The sequence below is a fragment of the Balaenoptera physalus genome (genome assembly GCF_965194825.1).
Source record: "Balaenoptera physalus genome assembly, chromosome: 2".
NCBI lineage: Eukaryota > Metazoa > Chordata > Mammalia > Artiodactyla > Balaenopteridae > Balaenoptera > Balaenoptera physalus.
The window spans coordinates 117,749,439-117,773,042 of record NC_138883.1 but is presented as its reverse complement, the minus strand read 5'-3'; the positions used below and the strand labels follow the sequence as shown (position 1 = coordinate 117,773,042).

The 23,604-nt window shown below is 51.0% G+C and overlaps 1 protein-coding gene and 1 long non-coding RNA gene across 2 annotated transcripts in view; one reads left to right on the top strand and one right to left on the bottom strand.

The window, feature by feature from the left end:
* On the top strand, positions 1 to 21,238 carry LOC309651593. Its single transcript, XR_014258243.1, has 3 exons — positions 1 to 3,699; positions 4,131 to 4,323; positions 6,242 to 21,238. It is a non-coding gene; the product is annotated as an uncharacterized lncRNA (long non-coding RNA).
* Positions 21,239 to 21,384: 146 nt separating this feature from the next.
* Positions 21,385 to 23,604, bottom strand: part of CD276 (CD276 molecule) — a 30,404-nt gene continuing 28,184 nt past the window's right edge. Inside the window, exon 10 of the mRNA XM_082443957.1 lies at positions 21,385 to 22,786. Coding sequence (XP_082300083.1) covers positions 22,764 to 22,786 — 23 coding nt within the window. The 3' untranslated portion in view covers positions 21,385 to 22,763. The remainder of the gene's footprint in view (positions 22,787 to 23,604) is intronic.

Sequence of the window (23,604 nt, the reverse complement as noted above, 5' to 3'; positions counted from 1 at the left end):
CTTGAGTTCCAGAGATGGCGGCAGCTTGCTTCACTGCACCTCGCTCAGATCAGGGAGGTAAGGACACCACTCCTTGGGGACCCCCTGCTGCACATGGGGGCCCAGGAGGGCCTGACCAGCAACTTGGCAGCACCTACTGCCCCTACCTGAGGGGCCAGAGGAGGCGCTGTTCAGCCGCAGCAGTGCAGGAGCTAGAGATTGTGCAGGCCAGTCGAGCAGATGCTGGGGATGTTATCAGGATGAGATGGGCCAGGCCTAGGGCGCATGCTTTACAGTGTTGGAATCTCCCCTTGGGCTAGGGGTTAAAGTCAGAGCCCTAAAGATGTGAGCCAAGGTGCAGCCTCCAGGGTGGAAATCCAGGGGTGTGGTAGACCGTGGCTAGCTCCCCCCAGCCCAGGCCTGAGAGCCAGGGGTCTGAGCTCCTTTATCAGCCCCAGGAAGTTCTCAGGCAGTTGGGGCTGATCAATGATGGGACCCTGGCTCACAGGATGAATGCCAGGGGCCCAGGGCCAGCTGGGTTCTGCCCTATCTGACAGTGAGGAGGGAGCAATCCAGGGCAGCCCCACCCCACCCCAGATATGAGCACACCTAGCTCTGAAGGAAGACATCCAGTTCTACCTCCAACCCTTGATTTTCTTTTCCAATGGCAAGATTGGTTTTAGCCTTACAGTTTTTCATCTTTACAACAGGGAAAAGAAACCTACAGAATAGTATCCATTTCACCAAGGAAGAAACAGACCCAGAGCCAGGGATCTCTGACAGAGCCCTGGGTAAGGCATTGTCCTTTCCTGGTAGCCCCCTCTCCACCCCCCACTCTGGCTCTCTGTGATTGCATGTGGTCGTGGCTAACATCCATCAGTTAGCCAGACCTGTTCCCTGGTCCACCACCTGACTACTTGCCCCAAATAGGGCAGAGGTGTGAGGGTGCCCTGGAAGAGGGGAAAGTGGGTATTTGTTCTGGAAGGCCCCCCAAATTACTGGTCTTCCTTCATAATTATGCCACATCCAGTCCAGGCCTCGCTGACAGTGGAGTGTGATCCCCGTGGCTTTCTTATGACTTGAAATGCAGAACGTGGCCACCTAGGGAAAGAACTAGGACAGTCAGCGTTGTTGAGCCACTGAACCTGCTGCTTCTGAGTAGTGAGCTTCCCGTCCTTGAGCAGATGCTGCCATCCCTGAGACCTTCCCCTCGATCTTCCTGCTTCTCCGGGCACAGTCCCTCCCTGCTCTTCCCCACCTCCACGCCTTTGCTGGTTTCTGGGTTTCCTTACCCAGAACGTCCCATCAGATCTCCCTGTTTCCAAGAGGTCTTATTTCACTGACCACCTCCTGTGCGCTTGGGCTTGTGCTGGCCGGTGCTGTGGAGGAGACAGAGGGAGGTAAGCGCTTGTGACACAAGAGTGAGACAAGAGTCTGTAGTTACAGCTCACGTTCATCGAGCACATGCTATGCACTGGGTGTTGCTCTAAACATGTGCCTCATCTCATTTATTCCTCACAGCAAATATGAGATAAGCACTTTTATTTATGCCTGTTTTCCAGATGAGGCAACTGATGCTCTGAGAAGTTAAATAATTTGCCTAAGGGCACAGGATGGGTTATGGCACCGGGATTCAACCTCGAAGTCAATGACTCAGCACTCGAACATCTGCTGCAGTCAAAATCCGTGGTGGAGTCAGTGCTCTGGTCTCTGGGGGTGAGGGAGGGGCCTGTTGCTCTAAGAGCCAGGTGGTCCTGGGGCTGTTAGGAGCAGGAAACCTGTGAATGCCATTCAGTCTTTGGAGAGCTTGGCTACTGTTAACCTGAATGTCACAGCCCTTGACACAGAGCCTGGAACCAAACGGATTATGAGTTCAATAAATGTTTGTTGAATGAATGAATGAGCCCCATTTGCAGAGGGGATCCATTGTGCATTCATTCAATCAGCTTTTATTGCAGACTTCCTACATACCAGATCTCATGTTGCTTGTGCACACACATACACACAACGCTCTGTGAGGGTCTGGTCTGGTGTGGCTGGGGGTTGGGCAAAGTCAAAACGGAAGGGTGTGGGGTTTCAGTGCTGAGAAGCCCACAGGCGTTGGGTCCAGCCTGTGATCCCTGAGAAAGGAACCTGAAGCTTGAGGCAGGAGACCAGCTTAGTGAGGAGACAGCTCTGGGACATGTCCTTGTGGGGCAGGGGTCCTCAGCCTGATGCCACTTTAATGGGGCGGGCACATTGCAGTGCCCCAATGTCTGAGAATAAGACACTGTCTCCATTTTACAGGCAAGGGACAGAGGATCTAGTCTACAGAAGTAGTCTGACGAAACCAAGGGGCAGAAAGAGGGGAAAACTATTCAGAGGCCCCAGCACCATCCCCCGCCCTTAGAGACAAAGCGAGGCTCTGTCAAGAGAAGGAAAAAAGGGCAGTGGGGAAGCTGGGAATTCAAGGCAGGCCCAGCCTTCCACCTCTGCCCCTCCTGAGTGCCCTTTCTCTGTCCCAACCCCTCCCTCCCCCCACCTACCTCCCATCCTCCAGCTGCGGCTTGTATAAGAAACCTGACATTTATCAACCACCTAGTACATGCTGGGCACTGTGCTGCATCTCTTAACTAACACTAAATGACAGATTTAGTTGTGCCTGGCACATAATAGGCTGCTCAATAATTATTTATTAAATAAACGGATGAACCACGATCCTTATTTTACAGGTGAGGGAGCTGATGAACAAATACGGAATTTGTTCAAAGTTGCACAGTAGGAAATTGGTGGAGCGGGGGATTTACCATTGCTGTTATTATTTACACTACATAAGAGCTACTATTTATGGAATACCTATTATTTGATGCATTGGTCGCTTTACATAAATTATCTTACCTACTTTACAGCAACCCTGCACGTAACTGAGACTCTTGCCATTTCACAAATGAGAAAACTGAGACCCAGAGAGGTGTAGTATCCTTCCCAAAACAGCCAGCTCCTAAATGCAGAAATAGGATCTGGATCTAGACTTCCCCATGCTTCCCACACTCCTAGCTTCAGGGTACCAGGAACCCCTGCAAGTAGAGATGTTGCCAGAGCATGGATTTCCCTCGGCACAACTAACCAGTACTCACCAGGGCTCAGGCCCTTGGGAACGAGACTCCTAGAACCTGCCCTTGGTTCCCCGTGGGTCTGGGGCATGGACTAGGGATCAGCAGAAAACAGCTCCAGGTCCAAATCGTCCTCCTCCCCTTCTCATGTCTGCAGCAGAGCCAGGAAGACTAGGCTGTCCTCAGCCCAAGAAATTTCCAGCCCTTTTCTGGTCTGGGCTGAGCTGGCATTAGTTAGGGGCCGGAATATCTAGGAAAGGAGGCTGGAAGGAGGAGGATTTGAAATGGAATTCATTTGCAATGGAGTAGAACTTGGACACTTGCAAGTGGGAATGAGGGACATCTGGGGTAAGTAGAACTTTACAAAGATGGCTGGGGTGGCCATTCGGGGGACAGCAGAGAAAAGCCTTGCTGAAGCAGAGGATGCATGTTGGTGCAAGATGGGAAAGATGAGAGCACCTGCAGTGAGGGACTTGAGAGTCCCACAGCCTCCTCAGAGCCACTCCATTTTCTTGACCGTGGGAAGAGGAATCAAGGTTTCCTGTCTAGTCTGAGACTGGGAGAAGGGAGCTCGGTAATGCATTATCCAGAAGACCGTATCGTGATAGGGACCCACTGTAATGAATAGGTAAGAACATCACATGATTAGCACAATGGTAAGTAAAATAGATATGCTAACTCCCCAAAGTATCTCACAACTAGATTAAACACCCCTCCTGCAACGCATTCTCACTGAACCTTTCTTTCCTCTGTGGGGCAGGGGGTGGGGGTGGGGTGGGGGGATGCTGGGACCTCACTGGCCCCATTAGAGGTGAGCTAGCCAAGATCCTGATGAGAGCTGACTCTGCCCACCTTCCTGCCCTGAACCCTGACTACAGAAGTTTGCGAAGCCACCATCACCACCCAGCTCTCCCACTTTCCTGTCCCCAGCCATGTCAGCCAAGGAGACCGAGGTGGGTGACCTCAGGCCCATGCTGTCCACACCCAGGAACTGTGCCTGATCATATCTGACTCCCTGCCAGGAACGCTCAAGCTCACACACCTGCCTGCGGCTCTCAGTTCCCTGTTCAGGCTGCTCCCTCCCTGATCCCCGCAGAGGATGGAAGCTTCCCCCTGTGGGCAACAATACCATGGTGCAGCACCAGCAGGGCGTTCTTCCCTTCCCACCTCCACTGCTTCCATCTTAGAAGCACCGCAGACACCAGCTCACCTGCCCTTCACTCTACCTGACCCAGCCTCCACCCCCAGGAAGGTAGGACATGGCAGGGGTCACTACAGGGCACAGCCTGTGGAGGAACTGTGGAAAGAGGCCTGGGGGCCCTGATTTTTCTGTGGTTTCCTTGTGGCCAGTGGTAGGACTTTTCCAGGAGATCTTGGTAGGGATGGAGAATTTTCCCTGAGCCAAGTAGTAGACTGTGAGAGGCTTCCCAAAGGAGGTAGTGATGGTTACGTCCACTTTGGAGAGGTGGGGAAGGAAAAGAGTTTACTGGTGACCCCAGAGTGCAGGGAGAGGGGCAGAACCCTGGCACCATCTCTCCCCTTTGCCCCCAAGACTGACCGCTCCCTGGGAGGACAGTGTTGGGGGGTGGCACATTTGCCCCAGGGACCCAGGGCAAGTGTGGAGAGTTAAATCCATAAAACCAACAAGAGGGGATGAGTCCCAGGAGTGATGAGCCCAGTGTTGGGGTTAGGATGGCTGGGGGCAGCCTGTGATCCCAGAGGCACCAAGGGGGGTGGGCAGGAAGTCCCTGGCAGAGGAGCCAGGAGCATGAGGCAGGAGACCAGCCTGACAAGGCCCAGGGCGCTCAGCCTACCACCCCTTTCATGGGCGGGGCACACTGCAGTGTCCCTGGTGCCTGAGAATGGGGTGCCACTCTCTCAGGATGGATTTCACTCCAGGCCTGGTGAAGGCAAGAGAAGAGGCCATTCAGCGTGGGCCCCAGACATGGAGTCCAGTCCTGCCCACTCAGCATGTGGGTCTCCCACAGGGTCCTGCATCTCTCAAAGGAAGGCCGAATCCAGGCCCTTCCCTCTGGCTTCCTCATAGAAGGGCTCTTTGTGCTCAGGCCAGAGACTGGGAGCTTGTCCAGGAAGCTGCAGGTGGTCCTCCTGCCCCAGAGGGGGCTGTTCTGAGAACTTCTGTAGCCCAGTGACATCCCTCTCAGGCCACGCTGACCCTACTCACCCTCCAGTTCCCTGGGTGTTTCTCTTCGTTGCATCCAGAGGTTGCAAATTGGTAGCCTGCACACTTGTTTGCTTCCCACACATAGTTTTGTTTCAAAGAGGATGTTACATGAAAACAGATTTCAGGTTTCTTGGGAAGAGAATCCCCTCAATTTTGTTCTAAAAAATTGTCTTAAAAAAAAAACTAGTAGGGAATTCCCTGTTGGTCCACTGGTTAGGACTCCACGCTTCCACCTGGGGCCCAGGTGCTATACTCAGTCAGGGAACTAAGGTCCCACAAGCCGCACAGCGTGGCCAAAAAGAAAAGGCAAAGAAAAAAAAAATCAGTAGATCTGACAATGCTGGGCTGGTATTCCACACGGAAACAATCAGCAGAAACTCAGCAGCAGGACCCCTCCAAGTGGAGTGGGCATCACCCACAACCCCCAGGATGGCCCTCCCCCTTCTGCCCAGTGGCCCTCACGCACTTACAGTGCCTCCTGCAGGCAGGCTGATTCCTCTGCGGGTAGGACCTGCCCCCATTTCATCTTTCATTGTGCCATTGCCTTCCTTCTGCCCCTGCATGTCTTAAACATACCTTCCTTCCACCCTCATTACTGAACTGAGATTGATTTTCCCCACACAGCTTCTCCTCCAGTGGATCACAAGCCCCTTGAGGGCAGGAACAATCGCTGTGCTTCCAGGAGCTGGCACAGGGTTGGCACATAGTAGGTTCTCAGTGAATGTACATTGAATGAACATGCCTCTCGCTCAGGCCCTCAATAGCCCTCCTTTGCCCTCAGGACTTAAACCCCTCTCCAGATCCACAGTGGAGGCCATGAGTCCCAGAGTCTTCCCAGAAGGAGGGGATGTCGTTCTGGGTCTTGGGGGAGCAAAGGGGCAAGAAGGGCACTTTGCCTGACCCTGCTCCTCTTTAAGGCGCCGACCTCTGCTGGAAGTGCTGAAGCATCCACTCAGTTTTGTTTTGCTTTGTTTTTTTAATTTAGAGGCATCATTGCAAGACCGAGGGATGAATTCATACTTTTTAATAAAGGAATCTTCAAATAGCCCTTGTAGCTATTCCATCAATCCACTGGAGCACCAGCCACAGAGACAACTCATTCACTAGGTAATTGCCATCGTTCAAGTGTGGGATGGGACACTGTGGATGTCACTTAAGTGAATTTTTGCTTAATCAAGTGCCTTTTCCCCATAAGGCTTGTACATTCTGAAAGCCCAGAGGATATCAGTGAGGGATGGACTTGGCTAGCTCTGCTTACCAGGTCTCCTTATCCCTCTCCTAAGTAAGACCCCGCTGGGATGTGACTGTGGGAGGGCCTGGGGTCAGATCTCTCTCCTGGAGGCCCAGCAGAGCACACGTTGCTCCAGGTTATCATTACGTGCTCCCCCACCCCCATCTGGTTGCTAGGAAGCTCCAGGTTTGTAATGAGAGCCCCCTTCATTATGGAAAAGGGAGCTTAATGTTCTAGGACACCTTCCTCTCCTCCCCCACCTCCTACTCTTCCTGGTCCTCCTCGATTCACAGGTGCAAGGCAAGCACTGTCCAGTCATCCTTCACGAGGAAGCTGACACTTCTCTGCTTTTTTAAGATGTGAGCTCTGGGCTGCAGACATAGCGATAGAGAACGGCCGTGTTGAGTGAATCACTCTTTCACCCGATTACCCCTGTGAGCAGTGGCATTCCTGGGATGGTTGGATGAGATAAAGGCTCAGTTGCTGGACAGGCTGAGTCTACATTAAGAATTAGGGCTCAGGGAGAGGCCAAGGATAGGATCAGTCAGGGCAAGGGAGGGGCTCCGTGTGTGAGCAGGGTCAGGGCTCAGTCTGCTCTCCCTGACTCAGCTCGCTGATCTCTAGTGTAAACCGTACTTCACATACAAAATGCGAAACGACTTGTCACTCTCCTGCCTTAAAACCTCCTATGAAAGAAAGAAAAAAGAAAAAAATTTCGGTGGTTCCTCGTGGCCTTTAGTATCACAAAGCAGGACATTTAAGGGACTTCCCTGGTGGTTCAGTGGTTAAGACTCCCGTGCTTCCACTGCAGGGGGCACTGGTTCGATCCCTGGTTAGGGAACTAAGATCCCACATGCCACATGGCCAAATGACAACAACAACAAACAAACAAAAAAACAAAGCAGGACATTTAAGACCCTCCTAGCTTGGTGTCTGCTGGTCCCTGCCCTCCTTGCCACTCCTATCCACATAGCTTTCGTTCAAGGCAGATGAGCCGCTCGAAGTCCCTGAAGTGCCCGCTTCCCTCTTGCCTCTGTGTTCTCAAGGCCATTTGCCTTCGTGGGACTGACCCTGCTTCCCCCTCTGTAGGGCCTAGAAGCTCCAGCTGTAGAACTGAACAAAGTTGGGTTTGATCCCTGCTTTATCACCTGCTGGCTGTGGGACTTGGGGCAAATAGCTTAGCCTCATTCAAGCACAGAGGCAGCATGAGCCAGGGTGAGGCTTTCAGGGTGTGTCCCCAGACAGGGTTTTAACACATATGACTCATTTGAATCATTCGTTGTTCCCTGTTGTGTTTATGTCTGACTAACACTTGGCATCCCAGTCCTACCCCTTCCTAGTGGCCTTGCTAGACTGCTGTGACTGGAAGGGTAGAAAGGACGCTCCCCAGGCCCTCTTACAGCTGAAGCTGTGTGTGAACGCTGCATTCCAGAAGTTAGAGGCACTTTGACAAGACTGGGATGGCAGATTTGGAGGCTATCTATGGCTGCTTTGGGCTGTTTGGGGCCAGCAAGCCTGGGTGTGGAAAGGCAGCAGCAGTTCAGGGTTGAGTCTTCCGACTCATGGGTGTGGGGAGGCAATAGCACGATCCCTGCTCCCTGGCCCAGCTACGGCAGCAAGGTCCTGAACCCAGTGATTCCTCCCCTACATCCCACATTCTTTTTGCTGCCATAACCAGGTGCCACGAACTTAAGAGGCTTGAAACAACACAAATCTGTTCTCTTAAGGCTGGAGGTCAGAAGTCCAAAATCAATCTCACTGGACTAAAATCAAGGTCGGCAGGCCTGGGTCCCACCTGGAGGCTCTAGAGGAGAATCCATTTCCTTGCCTTTTCCAGTTTCTAGAGGATGCTTGCATTCCTTGGGTCAGGGCCCCTTCCTCCATTTTCAAGTCAGCTCTTGCTTCTGTCATCCAATTTCTTTCTTTTTCTTTCTTTGTTTTCTGGCTCTGCTCTCCCGCCTCCCTCTTATATAACCTCCCTCGTGGTTATATTGGGCCCACCTGGATAATCCAGGATAATCTCCCCATCTCAAGATTCCTTTTTTTTTTTTTTTAGTGAAGTATAGTTGGGAATTCCCTGGTGGTCCAGTGGTTAGGACTCCGAGCTTCCACTGCAGGGGGCAAGAGTTTGATCCCTGGTCAGGGAACTAAGATCCCACAAGCCGCGTGGCAAGGCCAAAAATAAATAAATAAATAAATAAATAAGCGAAGTATCGTTGATTTATAATATTGTGTTAGTTTCAGGTGTATGGCAAAGTGATTCAGGTGTTTATTTTTGCAGATTGTATTCCATTACAGGTTATTACAAGATGTTGAATATAATTCCCTGTGCTGTACAGTAAATCCTTGTTGCTTATCTATTTCATGTATAGTTGTTTGCATGTGTTCATCCCATACTCCTAATTTGTCCCTCCCTCCTTCCCTCCCTCTCCCCTTTGGTAACCATAAGCTTGTTTTCTATGTCTGTGAGTCTGTGTCTGTTTTGTATATAGGTTCATTTGTATTACTGATGTTTTTAGATTCCACATATAAGTGATATCATATAGTATTTGTCTTTCTCTGACTTACTTCACTAAGTATAATATTCTCTAGGTCTATCCATGTTGCTGCAAATGGCAATATTTCATTCTTTTTATGGCTGAGTAATACTCCACTATATACATATACGTGTGTGTGTGTATATATATATACACACCACATCTTCTTAAGCCAGTTGTCTGTTGATGGGCACTTGGGTTGTTTCCATGTCTTGGCTATTGTAAATAGTGCTGCTATGAACATTGGGGTGCATGTGTCTTTTCAAATCAGAGTTTTTGTTTTTTCCAGATGTATAGCCAGGAGTAGGATTGCTGGATCATATGTTAGCTCTATTTTTAGTTTTTTAAGAAAACTCCATACTGTTTTCCATAGTGGCTGTACCAATTTGCATTCCCACCAAGAGTTTACGAGGGTTCCCTTTTCTCCACATCCTTGCCAACATTTGTTGTTTGCAGATTTTTTTTTTTTTTCAATTCGTAAAGTTGACAAAGCTTGAATACACTCTTTTTTTTTTTTTAACTTTGGGTTTGTTTGTTTGTTTATTTATTTATTTATTTATTTATTTATTTATTTATGACTGTGTTGGGTCTTTGTTTCTGTGCGAGGGCTTTCTCTAGTTTCGGCAAGTGGGGGCCACTCTTCATCGCGGTGCGCGGGCCTCTCATTATCGCGGCCTCTCTTGTTGCGGAGCACAGGCTCCAGACGCGCAGGCTCAGTAATTGTGGCTCACGGGCCTAGTTACTCCGCGGCATGTGGGATCCTCCCAGACCAGGGCTCGAACCCGTGTCCCCTGCATTGGCAGGCAGATTCCCAGCCACTGCGCCACCAGGGAAGCCCCTGCAGATTTTTTGATGAGAGTCATTCTGACAGGTGTGAGGTGATACCTCCTTGTGGTTTTGATTTGCATTTCTCTAAAAATTAGCGATGTTGAGCATCTTTTCAAGTGCCTCTTGGCATCTATATGTCTTCTTTGGAAAAATGTCTGTTTGTCTTCTGTCCATTTTTTGATTGGGTTGTTTGTTTTTTCAATATTAAGTTGCATGAGCTGTTTGTATATTTTGGTTATTAACCCCTTATCAGTCACATTATTTGCAGATATTTTCTCCCATTTCGTAGGTTGTTTTTTCATTTTGTTGATGGTTTCCTTTGCTGTGCAAAAGCCTTTAAGTTTGATTAGGCCCTGTTGGTTTCTCTTTGATTTTATCTCTTTTGCCTTGGGAGACTGACCTGAGAAAATATTGCTACCATTTATGTCAGAGAATGTTTGGCCTATATTCTCTTCTAGGAGTTTTAAGGTGTCATGTCTTATATTTAGGTCTTTAGACCATTTTGAGTTTATTTTGGTATACAGTGTGAGGGAGTGTTCTAATTTCAATGATTAACATGAGGCTGTCTGGCTTTCCCAACACCACTTGTTGAAGAGACTGTCTTTTCTCCACTGTATACTCTTGCCTCATTTGCCATAGGTTAACTGACCATAGGTGCATGTGTTTATTTCTGAGCTCTCTATTCTGTTCCACTGAGCTATATGTCTGTTTTTGTGCCAGTACCATGCTGTTTTTTTTTTTTTTCAGTTTTTAATTCTTTTTTTTTTTAACATCTTTATTGGAGTATAATTGCTTTACAATGGTGTGTTAGTTTCTGCTTTATAACAAAGTGAATCAGTTATATATATACATATGTTCCCATATCTCTTCCCTCTTGCATATACCATGCTGTTTTGATCACTATTGCTTTGTAGCATAGTCTGAAGCAGTGCCTCCAGCTTTGTTCTTTTCCTTCAGGATTACTTTGGCAATTCTGGGCCTTTTGTGGTTTCATATAAATTTTAGGATTATTTGTTCTAGTTCTGTGAAAAATGTCATGGGTATTTTGATAGGGCTTGCATTAAATTTGTAGATGGCTTTGGGTAGTATGGCCATTTTAATATTAATTCTTCCAACCCAATAGCAAATGGATATCTTTCCATTTCTTTGAGTCATCTTCAATTTCCTTTATCAATGTTTTATAGTTTTCAGCATATAGGTCTTTCACCTCCTTGGTTAAGTTTATTCCTAAGTATTTTTTTAATGCAATTTTAAACGGGATTGTTTCCTTACTTTTTCTTTCTGATATTTCATTATTAGTGTAAAGAAATGCAAAATATTTCTGTATATTAATCTTATATCCTGCTACCTTGCTGAATTCATTGATTAGTTCTAATAGTTTTTGTGTGGAAACTGTTCTCTATATAGAAGTATTATATCATCTGCAAATAGTGACAGTTTTACTTCTTCCCTTCTGATCTGGATACCTTTTATTTCTTTATCCTGTCTGATTGCTCTGGCTAGGACTTCCAATACTATGTTGAACAGAAGTGGTGAGAGTGGGCATCCTTGTCTTGTTCCTGAATTTAGTAGGAAGGCTTTCAGCTTTTCACTGTTGAGTATTATGTTGGTTGCGGGTTTGTTGTAAATGGCTTTTATTATGTTGAGATATGATCCTTCTATACCCACTTTGGTGAGATCAAGATTCTTAACTTACATCGGCAAAGTCTCCTTTACCATTGTAAGATAATATTCACAGGTTCCAGAAATTAGGATGGGGATATTGGGGGGGTGCATTATTCAGCCTACCACAATGCCTTTCTAAAGTGGCCAAGGTAGCAGCCTCCTGGCTGGTCAGTTCTGTAGTATTCTGGGAGTCATTCCTGGAGACCCAGCCTCAAGCCTGCTCCTTCAGCCCTTCCAATGATTTTGTGAACACCCAGGACCCTGCGTTCAACCTCTTTCTGCTTAAAATACAGTAGCTTCTGTTTCCTACACCCAACCAAGACTAAAATACCAATTATCCTTCAAGTCTCAGTTCAAATGTCACCATCTTTGGTAAGCCTCCCCCAATTCCTCCAAGATTCCTTCTCCCTACTCTGGACCCCACAGATCCTCTTAGATCAAACCTCCCTAGTGGATCATGACCTCTCTATCCAGCTACAGCACGGGATCAAACATAAAGGAAGGCTGCATAAAGAAGTGAACCAGAGGCCATCAGCTGAGAGCAACTTCCTAAGCATTAAGCCTTGGATGTGGACTGAGGCAGGCATGGCCTAGGAGGGACTGGGATCAGCCAGGGTGGAGCCAGGCTACCTGGGAATCTAGCAACACAAGGAGGGAAGCCTGGGATAGGAACGCCACCTCAACCTTGCGAAACTCCCGGGGCTCAGAGGAAAAGCAAAAGGAATCTTCAGATGCAGAAGCAAGCCAGCAACTGCACACACGTGAAACAGTACATTTTTCAGCTCCAGGGCTGCTGTCCAATCTGGGGCTTCATGGCCCTGAATCCAGAAATGCAGAAACAATGGCATGTGACAGAAGGGACTGATCCACAGTGGATCTCCTGATCCACAGGAGAATGTGGAGGGTCAAATCTAGAAAACAACCAATAAGCAGAAGCTGAATCTCCCTTGACGAGGCAGAAAAGGAAACAGGCCAAATGATGTCCTCAGTCTATGGCAGGCCCTGACCCTACCTCACCTGGGACAGGACAAGCAGTCTGGCCCCAGAACCCAGAAGGGCATGCCCATGCCTGGGTGTAAATGGAGCAAGCAAACTGTTCCTTAAAAGTGTCAGATGCATGCAACGCATCAAAGAAGACTCTGCATGCCACCTAAGATGACGTGAATATGAAGATGGGACAATAGGGAAAGACAGCCCTGCAGAAGACCACCTCCACTGGCAGGCAAGAACTAAAGAGTCCAAACTAGAAAATGCAGAGGTTCTGTCCTGCCTGTGGCTGTTGTGTGCTGCGACATCAGGCAGACCCCATGCCCTCCCTGGGCCTCAATCTCTTCTATCTGTACAGTGGGAACGGTAGACTCCATGCCTAAGGGTTTAGGGAAATAAGGAAAACAAGAGAGCGCTGCGCAAAGTAGGGGGTTAGGAAGGGCAGAGGAGTGGGAGATGCAGACTCTGCGCCATGGCAGGAAAGAGGCTCTGCCTGAGGAGGGAGGTCTGGGAGGCCTGGGGTGTCACTAATGAAGTCCCAGCAGATAGGGCTGGGCATGAGTGAGCTTAAGGAACCAGCCCTCCTCCATTCTGACACTAGGCACACTTCAAATTAATAATTAAAATGCTTCCTGTCAGATTCCAGCCTGACACATAATTAGAGCAGCTCCAGGCTTTAGGCGATGGTGATGAAAACAGTTCTTGTTAGAAAGAGGCTTTTCTGGGGATGAGCTGGGGGAGGATAGAACCCTCCTCCCCAGATTTTGCCAGCACGTCCTCCCTCCATCTGCATTCCAGATAGATATAGACAGGGGTTTTCCTTCCAGCCTGGGGAGGGGTGGAGGTGTGAGAAGGAACATCCATTTCCCCATCTGCCTGCACCAGGGGGGGTTGGACAAGGTGCATCTAGCTGACATGAGAGGACAGCGCAGGGGTCTGTGCAAGGAGGGCAGGCGGGGACTCCTTGGACTTTCAAAGGCCAGACAGAAGAATCTGGGGCCAGCTGCAAATCCCGAATGCCACCCCAACCTGTGTATACAAGGTATTGCTATCATATCCTGTCTTCCCAGGACTGCTGGAGAGTAGCTGAGCTCAGCCACCAACTCTTCAGTGGTCAAAGCAGCCCAGGCCCCTCCCCACCAACCCACGGCAGCCATCACTTCCTTCTAGAGCAGAGCCCTTCCTATCAACAAAGTGGGGCATGGACCCAGGAGTCCTAGCTCCCAGCCCCTGGGCTTCTCAGCCCCCCAGGAGCAAAGCTTGGAGGGGCTGTCCATGGTTCCAGAGAAACTTCCAGTTTTCAGGCTCTTCCCCTATCAGGAGTTCTCCCAGAGCCTCATCCAGTCAACTCCTTCCTCCAGAGTCCAGTCCCTAGCCCTATCAAACCGTCCTACCTCCTCACCTGCCACCAGGTCTGGCCCCCCAAGAGAGGGAAGGGACCACCACCGCTTAGCTCATTCAGGGAGCGCCGTGAGTGCCAACCCTGGGGCTTCACCCTGATGGGGATGCCCTTAGGAGCTTGGCAATCAGCTCTCATGCCAAAGCTACGTATTAGAAGAAGCAAATCATTTTAGAGTAATGTTGCGTTGCTTCATTGAAGTTGCCTTCATAAATATTTTAAATGTGTTTATTAGGAAAACCACAGGAGCAGAGAAGAGGCTGCTGAGGCTGGGAGAAGAGATGGCTTGTGAGGTCTCAGCCGCCACTGCCACCACCACCAACGAAACATCTACTCCCTCAGAGGGGCCGACCCTGTGGGGCCTGCAAAGAGGAGAAACCCACTTTGTTGGGCCGCCCTCCCCACCTTGTGAAGCTGGCTGCTCTGATGCCGTGTTCCTGTCCTCAGGTTGAACCCCAGAAGGCAATATAACAGAGTCCTATGGACCCAGCGCTGAGCTGGGGCAAGAGCCCTCCTCTGAATGCTGCTCTGAGTTGCTGGGCAACTGCTCCCCTTCTCTGACTCAGTGGTACAGGGGAAAGAGCTGGGAGGTCCCCTCCTGGGCAGGCTGAGGTACCCAGATTTGCAGATGCTGTCCTTCACTCTCCTCCCCCCCACTCCTTCATCTACTCCCTTCTCCCCATGCACGTACCCATCCAGAGCCACATCAGACCAGGAGCAACAGAGCCAGAGCAGGTGCACAGAGCCAGACAACCATCCCCGGGAGGCCCTCAGCCCAGGCATCTCAGCCTAGCCTTGTCCCACTCCAGTGGGCAGGGAGATCCCAGCTCAGGGACCTGGGGAAGGGGTAAGAATGGTGTCTCCTGCCCCATTATCCCTCTGTGGGGGTGGGGCAGGGATGGAGGTGCCATGGCTGCCTCTGACGCAGCTCCTCTCCTTGGGTAAGAGCCTCTTTCTGTTCCCCAAGCCAAAGCCAACAAGCCAATTAAACCCTGAGAAAGCAGAATCGATCTGCAGGCCAAGGGATTACATTGATCTGCAGTGCTGGTACCCAGGGGGCCATGGCTGCCTCCCCCTCGAGCCTGGAGCTCCTTCTACTGCCATCTTCAACTGAGCAATGAGCAATCCTCCCCCTTCGCATCTCTATCCTCCCGCACCCCTCCACCCCTGCCACACCCTGTCCGACTGCCTATCCCCTCTCTGTTGGTCTGGGCTGAGCCTGAGGCCATCTGTTCAGACCTATTCATTCACATCACATAAGTGCAGGTGAGGTGACGCCATGAAGCCTCTGTCCTTTGGGCGATCTCTCTTCATCTCAGTCAACCAGGGAAGGGGGCTACTGCTCTTGACCTCAGTTTGCAGTTGTGACCTGCAAGGACACAGAGTACCCAGCACCCCAAGGGTTAGCAGGTAGCATTCCCCACACAGAGCGTGGGAGTGGGTGAACATGGAGCTTAGGGAACCTTCTCCGGTAAATAAAAAAGGAGAATGACTCGCAATTACCATATCAATTGTTTCTGGGTAAATAGGTGCTAAGAGACTTTTTAAATAGATTGGTCCTTTAAATAGGTTAAGCACCCTTTGGCAGCCTCATTTACATTATTCATTTGCTGGGAAATCCTTTTTTCCGGGATGGTGCAGAAATAAACTTCTGCCTCAGTCTGAATTCCATTCAGAGACTGGATTAATGTGGTTTGGGTACTTCGCTGCCTGCAATGTACCAGAGGACAGGGGCTGCTCTGTGCCCTGGGCTGGGTGGGGGAAATCCAGACCTGCTCTAGGGAGGATATGAACTCCCAGAGAGCAGCGAAGGAGCCAGTGCTTTATTATGGCTGTGAAACACCGAGATGCAGTCAGGGATCCAGGGGGATACACAGGAGGGAGTACATAGGATTTCCATAGGCAGAGAAGAGAGAGGGCAGACCCAGTGGAGGAAGAGTTTGAGCAAAGGCTTTTATAAACAGGATTGAATGTGATCCATACAACTTCTTCCGCTCTGTCCGTCACCTCTGTCCCCTTCTCCCTCATCACCCATCCTCCAGACAGAGCAAAATGGACCCCTCTCCCAGTATTGCCAAGCCCACTCCACAAATGCCCCAGGTCTGGAGTCCCTGGCCACCAGCACATTGTCTTGCAGGGCTGACCCAGATCCTTCCAGCTGCAGTGGACGGGCAGACACTCAGAAGGGCAGCCTGGATGGAGATACCAAGGAAATCAGCACCCTGGCCATGACTCCCCGGTCACCAAAGCCCTCAGCATGGTCAGCCAAGGAGGCTGAGCTTGCTCTGCAGCCTGGCCAGATTCAGGTTCTCAGAATGTTTGCTGAAGCTGTCACCAGTGAGCACGTGGACTTCAAAGTAATTATGAAAGCTATAGGAACAAGAGGTAATGCGTTCATTCATTAGCAACAAATTACACGAAATTATCTTAGCAAATAAGGCAAAAATGTCAGCTCAGTGGCTGGCAGAGACACATGTTGGTTCTTACTCCCAGCGCCCTGAGAATGGGGTCACATTCTGCAGGAACCGCTTAGGAGAGGATATTGAAACACAAGAGGCAGACTTGGACCCTGGGAGGTGCAGACTAGGACCCTGGGAGCCTGACAGTCTGTGAATCATGGGACTAGACAGGTAGGCTCCAGATAGGTAAGTTTTGAGACTGAGGAAGGACTAGAGGCCAGAGACCTTGCAGGAGGGTGGTGGAAGGCAGTGGAGGAGGAAAGATGCTATACTCTTGTCACTCTGGATAGAGCAGGTCTGCAGAACCATGGAGGCCACAGAATATCCTGGGGCAGAAGCAAGTTTGAGGCAGGGAGGAAAGAAAGCAGGAAGAGCGTGAAGGGTGCTTCCTTGAGCCTGGCACACGCGCACAGACTGCCAGGCTGCCGGGAGCAGGACAGATGGTCCTTCCCTTCGTGGTGCTGGAGGGAGGGAGGGAGCCAGAACCTGCCATGTGACTGTGCACATCTGGAGGCCTGGGGGCGACAAGGGAGAGAGACAGAGGGAGAAGGGGAGGCAGTGGGAGGAAAAGGAGGGACCCCCCCTTTCTCCTGTCCTCAGGTGAAGGGGGCTGAGTCATCATCCCTGACACCCCATCTTTTCTCACTTCCCTGGAGCCTGGGTGCCTGGTCTGACCAAGGGTAGGAACTCAGGGTTCCTGCTCTCCTCCGGGTCCCACAACACAGGGAATAGGGTCCCGCTCTTCTCCACACTAAACAAGATCACTTCCTTTAACCTTCCTTGCACCTGTATTGTCTGTGATTCCTTTAGTGAGAAAACAAATACCCTTTGGTCTGATTCAGTCATCACTGAGAACAGCTGGCTTGTCTCATGTGCCTGGTCTCCAAAGCCTCGGCTCAGGGCTGTCTCTCTGAATCCTATTTCGCATTAACTTGTAAGCTAGGCAGGAGCCCCTGGGGTACGCACATCAAATACTTAGCAATGATCTCAACCAGCTGCATCAGAACTTCTAGGGGTGGGGCCCAGGCACTACTATTAATAAAACTTTCTTAAGTGATTCTAAGGTGCAGCCAGGGTTGAGAACCACTGGACGAATGTGATCCGGAGCTGTATCGCTAGGAGCATAGTGCTTAAGGATCAAGGAGGTGAGAGGCTGATCTACTGTGAGCTGTAACATTGTGATCCATGGCAGGGCCTCCATCTGAAAGGGACAATAATGAAACATGTCCAGAGGAGGGCAATAGGGGTGAAGAAATCATATCAGTTGAGGGAAGTTGAGGGGAGGGGGTTCTTTTGCTTCTCAGGTGCTGGGGAAAGGCTGGGGACAAAGGTCACAGACCCTCTGTCTCTGAGGGCTGGGATGTGCACCCCCCATGAGACCCAGTGCTTCCTAACGAGCACCACCTCATTAGTGGTGAAATAGTGTCACCATAATTACCTGGAGCTGGTGGAGCCAAACGGCCAGGTCATGAACACCCTCAGACACAAGTGCAGGGAATTTAACTTGCCCTGAGGCACCTGCATCCAGTGAGATGCTGATGAACGTGGCCCCATTCCTGTGGTCAGGTGTGGTGGGTACAGGATGCAGGGCTCAGCCCAAGGCCCAGCACACAGACGGCTGCTCCCACCCCACCCAGCAAGAGGCAGACGCACTCACCTCCAAGACTGGGGTCCCAGAACCACGAAGACCGCTAGCTCCTGGGGAACGGAGGCGGGGCCACCACAAGGTAGGTGATGAAGGGGAAGGTGGTGCAGGACGGGTTGGGGAGAAAGAGAGGCCCACAGGCCCTGTCTGCTGCTGAGTCAGGCTCCGCGGCCGAGTCCCTGAGAGCCTGGCTGGGGCGGCAGTTCCCAGCACCATTTTTGCCCTGTCTAGAATCCATTTTGCTAGTGGCCCTAAGTGTTCTTCATTTGTAAGTTCTTGCTGCCACAGGGACTGGCTACAAAGGCAACCCAGGGGCTTCCCTGGTGGCACAGTGGTTAAGAATCTGCCTGCCAGTGCAGGGGACATGGGTTTGAGCCCTGGTCCGGGAAGATCCCACATGCCGCAGAGCAACTAAGCTCGCGTGCCACACTGCTGAGCCTGCGCGCCTAGAGCCCGTGCTCCGCAACAAGAGAAGCCACTGCAATGAGAAGCCCACGCACCGCAACGAAGAGTAGCCCCCGCTCGCTGCAACTAGAGAAAAGCCCACGCACAGCAACGAAGACCCAGCGCAGCCATAGATAAATAAATAAATAAATTTATTTAAAAAAAAAAAAGCAGCCCAAACAATTGGCAGCTCTACCAACATTTAAAATCCACAGGCCTATGACCCCATGATCCCACTTCTGGGGCTCCATACTGTAAAAACTGGAGCATGAGGCTGCATTATTTGTTTCCAGACTATAGAAACTGGCAAAACATATAGTAGAACAGCAGTGCCATGAGATACTATGTAGCCATTTTAAAAGAATGAGGGAAGTCTCTTGCTAGGAGCTAGACACAAAATAGTATATATAGTAGGACTCCACTTACATGAAGTTCAGGAACAAGCAAAACAAATCCATGGTGAGGGCAACCAGAGTAGTACCTCTGGGTGCGGCCATTGACTGGGCAGGGGCAGGAGGGAACTTTCTGGATTCTGAAAATGTTCTATATCTTGATCTGGGTGATGTTTACATGGGTAAATACTTCTATAAAAATTCACGGAGCCATACCCCGAGGACTAGCATCTTTTACACACTAGATGTGCGATACACCTCCATATAAAAAGTAAAGAAAGAGAACTGACTTGAGAAAATGGTAATGAAGACAGAAAAAAGGTTGCAGAACTGTATGTATGATTTCATTTTTATAAATGTGTAAGCCTGGGGAAAAGTCTGGAAGGATATCGAACCCTTAGCAGTGCTTCCCTCTGAGTGGGGGGACTGGAGCTGAAGACAACCACTCTCTACATTTCTGTATTGTTTGCGTTTGTGGTGTTTGAAGCCTCTGCCCCCCCACACTCTCTACGTTCCGGCTGCTCACTTCACGGTAGCTCCACTCCTGCTCCTCTGTGAGTGCCCTGCACTTGGACGCCTGGGTTTTGGACTCCTCGGAGCAAACTTTGGCTTCATGTCTCAGTTTAAGACTTGGGCTTTGCATCAAGATCTTTGGCCATTGCCCAGCTCAGAATCTGCCAGGGTCTCTGCTCATTGGCCCACATGTACCAGCATCCCACTTGGCAACCGCCTCCCGGGATGAGCAAGGTCAGGTGCCTCTCCCCGAACGGGCCCCGTGGAAGGTGCTGTCCCTGCCTGTGAGCGGAAGCAGAGCGCTCTGAAGAGGAAGCAAGCAGGTAGAGAAAGGTAGGGCACCCCCCACACACACCCAGTCCCCTCCTCCTGAGTAGTCAGGGTCACTAATTGGTCTTCACAGCCTTGGTTACATATGGTCCTGGAGGTGAATTCTGGTCACGCCTCACGCCAGGAAAATTAACCCTTGCTCTGTCCCCTCTTTAATATGGATGTGACACCTGCAGGCTACAGCTTGTCACACTGTGAGAATTATTTCTCCATTAAAACGCAGGAGTTGGAGTTTTGCCCAGGAAGGCAGCTAAAAGTACTGCTCTCTGGGGCACCAGTCACCAGGGGACTTAGCGGTCACCTTCCTCACCCTTCAGCCCCCAGGGAAGTCCCACACCTGCCGGGTCCCTCCCGTGAGCATTTGATACAGCATCATGTCTGAGCCATATCCCAGCCCTGTCAGAGAGAAAAAGCACCGGTTACCGTGCCTGTTTTACTGATGGGCAAACTGAGGTTCAGACAGCTTACTCTGGGTCACTGTGCTCCATCTACAAAATCACGGAGGTGCAAGAGTGTGCAGCCCGACTTGGGGGGGGAAAAATAAGCCGTCACGCGTGCCCAGCACTTTACAGTTTGTAGTGCCTTCTTCCTGTTTTGTCCAACCCTCGCAACGATCCTATGAAAAAAGAACTACTATTGTCCCCACATTACAGGTGGGGTTGATGCCTGGTGAGGTGAGAACACACTCAAGGGCACAGGGGGAGATAAGGGGCAAAGGCAGAGCCTCAGCACAAGGCTTTTGATTCTAAAACCCACCCAGAGGACCAGGGGTGGGACTTCTAGCAAGGTGACCGGTCTCATTCCCAGGGTCATCGACTTTAGAAGAAGCACCCCAGTTTGTAAAGAATGCCACATACTTTTCAGAAGAGGACTCATCACCCCTTCTTAATAGATAAGGAAATGAAGGTTTAGAGGGATGAAGGACTTGGTCACAAGTTAGTAGCAGGGCTGGGAAAAAAAAAGTCAAGTGTCCTGACCCCCAGCCCGGTCTCCTCCAGCTGCCCCAGGGCCTGCGGAGCTCGGGGACTGACTGGCTGGCCAGTTCTGAGACCCTGGCACCCAGGGGCAAATGAGCACTGTGCACTGCAGGCTCCCACGTCCCTGAACCCGGTTCTCTGGAAATTGTTTGCCTGCCACATTCAACCCCTCTTCCCAGTCTTTGGCGCTGGAAGGTGGTGAAAACCTCAGGCCCATTTTTCATATAAGAAAACTAAGGCCCAGAGAAGCTAAATGCCCAGCTCAGGATCACAGGGTAGAACCAGGTCCTGGACCTGGACCTCTGACTCGGGCCTGGTGCCCATTCCACTGGGTCAGCCAAGAACCGCACACAGAGCTCCCTTCCTGTGTCAGCTTCTTATTGGGTCTCAGCTTCCCCATCCATGAAATGGGGGCATTAGCCCTTAAACAAGCCTGGGGTCTGAGTCTTCTGAGACAAAGCTATTAGTCTTCTGAGATAAAGTTATTTCGGGGTGGAGCCCCAAAAAGTGACCAAAGGGCCTGGCTTTCTGGACAGCCAACATCACTTTACCAAGGGGGAAACTGAGGCTAGAAAGGGGGTCATGGAGACCCAGTGACTTAAGGACAGTGGCAGTAAGGAGATCCAAGTATCCCTACTCTGGCTTCAAACGTCCAGGAGGGAATCCTTCCTGCCAAGTCCTGCTGCCCGCCCTACTGCCACACATTTTGCAGAGAAAACGCTTTCTACAAAGGCATTTATTTTTCCCAAAATACACCCCCAGTTAACAAAATTCCTCAGAGTCCCACATTTAAATTAGAAATTCCCACATCTTTCATTCCTGGTGAAGGGAGGGATGTCAACAGGAGGACATCAGATCATCAGAAGTTTACTCCACTGGAGGCTGGGGACCGGCCAGAGACAAGCCAGGAAGTGGCTGCCCAGCCCCAGAATAGCACCATGGTGGGAGAGGGGGCTGTCCCTGCCCCCAGGCTCCAGCCAGTGAGGAGAGGCCCCAGGCTTCCCCTATGCTGCGGCTCTCAGCTTCCCGGGGTCTGTCAGGCCTTGGCTGCCTGCCCCCCTGCTCATGCCTGGAAAGACACTTAGGAAACCATCCGATTCTCCAGTCGTGGTGACAGGCTTATGTCCCTCTCTGCACGTTTCTGCCCCCACCCTCTGTTCTGGGTAAGGATTAGGGATGGGATGGGAGTGAGGTATCCAGGGAAATGCGGTACAGAAGAGGAGTGCAGTAGGGAGCGAGGCAGGAGCCCCTTCACAACCACTCTTTCCTCACGGGTTTCCCAGCTGAAGGGCAAGCTCCTTAGGGAGGGGCTTGTCTTCTCACGCAGGGTCCCCAGCACCTAACACAGTGCTGACACCCCATAGATGCTCAGTGAACATTACTTGAGTGGATAAACGAAAGGAAAGTCAGGAAAAGCAGAGGGACAGAAGCTGACCCCAAGGGGGCCCACGCAGCTGCCCAGAGACCCAGTGTGACCAGCACGTGCTTCCCGTGGGGAGGGCGGGCAGAAGGTGGGGCTCACGGGGCACAGCCCAGGGCGCCACGGAAGAGACGGGGCCAGGGGAGGTCCTCACGTGTTCCAGCACGTGCACCTGCATGTCTGCATGCCTGGGGGAGGGGCCCTGTCTTCACTTAGTAGGACAGGGCAAAGGCCAACTTTAGGGACAGAGCAGGAGAAGCCTCTAGACGCGAGGAAATGCTAAGGCTGCAGTGGCCCTGTCAGAGGAGACAGAATTACGGGCAGGTGGGAGAAAAGGCTGAGAAGGGATAATGGGTGACTGTGTATCACATCTTTGAAGAAAAAAGGCAGCCAGCTGGTCCATGTAGCATATCCATTGGAGAAATAAGGCGGCAGGATGATTTATGTATCGTGTCACTGGAGAAATAAGGCAGCAGGATGACTTGGGAATCATGTCCATCGGAGAAATAAGGCTGCGGGGTGGTCTATGTATCGTGTCCTTTGCAGAATGAGTAGACCCGCTAGAGTAGAAGTCATCTGTCAAGGGCAGAGAAGCCCCCAGCCCAGGGCTCACACTGAGGCCCCAATGCAGCCAGAGGTGGGAGCCCCAGGGCAGGGCAGCAGCTCCCTGGTCCTCGTGGTCAGGCTATTTCTGGTCCATCATCTGCATTTCATGATGGGAAGGAGAAAAAGGGGGGAGAGCATTAAATGCAGGAGTTCTAGTCGGGAGCGTGCCAGAACCCCAGGGATGCGGTCACATACTCAAGGGGAGGAGTATGTGTGACAGGGCCCAGCAGTCTGACTAGCAGCCCCCTGCATCAAGCGCTGCCCTCGAGGCTCAGACACACACACACACACACACACACACACACACACACACACACACACACACACACACACACACACACACACACAGCAGCTGGGCATCAGACAGACCACGAGGGTGCCTGGGGGAGACTGCCCAATCCTCGCCAGCCTCTTTCTCAATCCCCAGGGGTTCACCCACCCTGCACACAACCCTCCCCTCTGTCTGGCACACTCTTCCCTTCCCAACCCTGCCCCCACACCCTCCCTGTCCTTCGATCCATCTTCTTCACCCCATAGATTCACACCCCTGGCCTCACTCCACTCCCTGACCTGAACGGAGAGTTTAGAAGACGGACCGGGGCATGTGCGACCCTACTCCTCCCTCTCCCATCCTTTGGGCTCCGTCTGTCCCTGGAGAAGTAGCTCTCCCTTCTGGGGACTGCCTCTGTGCTTGTCCGGCCTGGCCAGAGGCCAGGGGGCCAGGCTGCCACACTGGGGCACAGGATCAGGAGGCCCACTGCTCCACACACCCAGGCCGACGTTTCCATCTCCATCTGCTCGATCCTTCTATGCCTCATTTGGTTCAGGACAACGGGGAGGCGGATAATTTATCTCCATCCCTCCAGACCCCAACACAGGCCTCCACTCCTGCCATGAAACGTTCTACAGCATTTT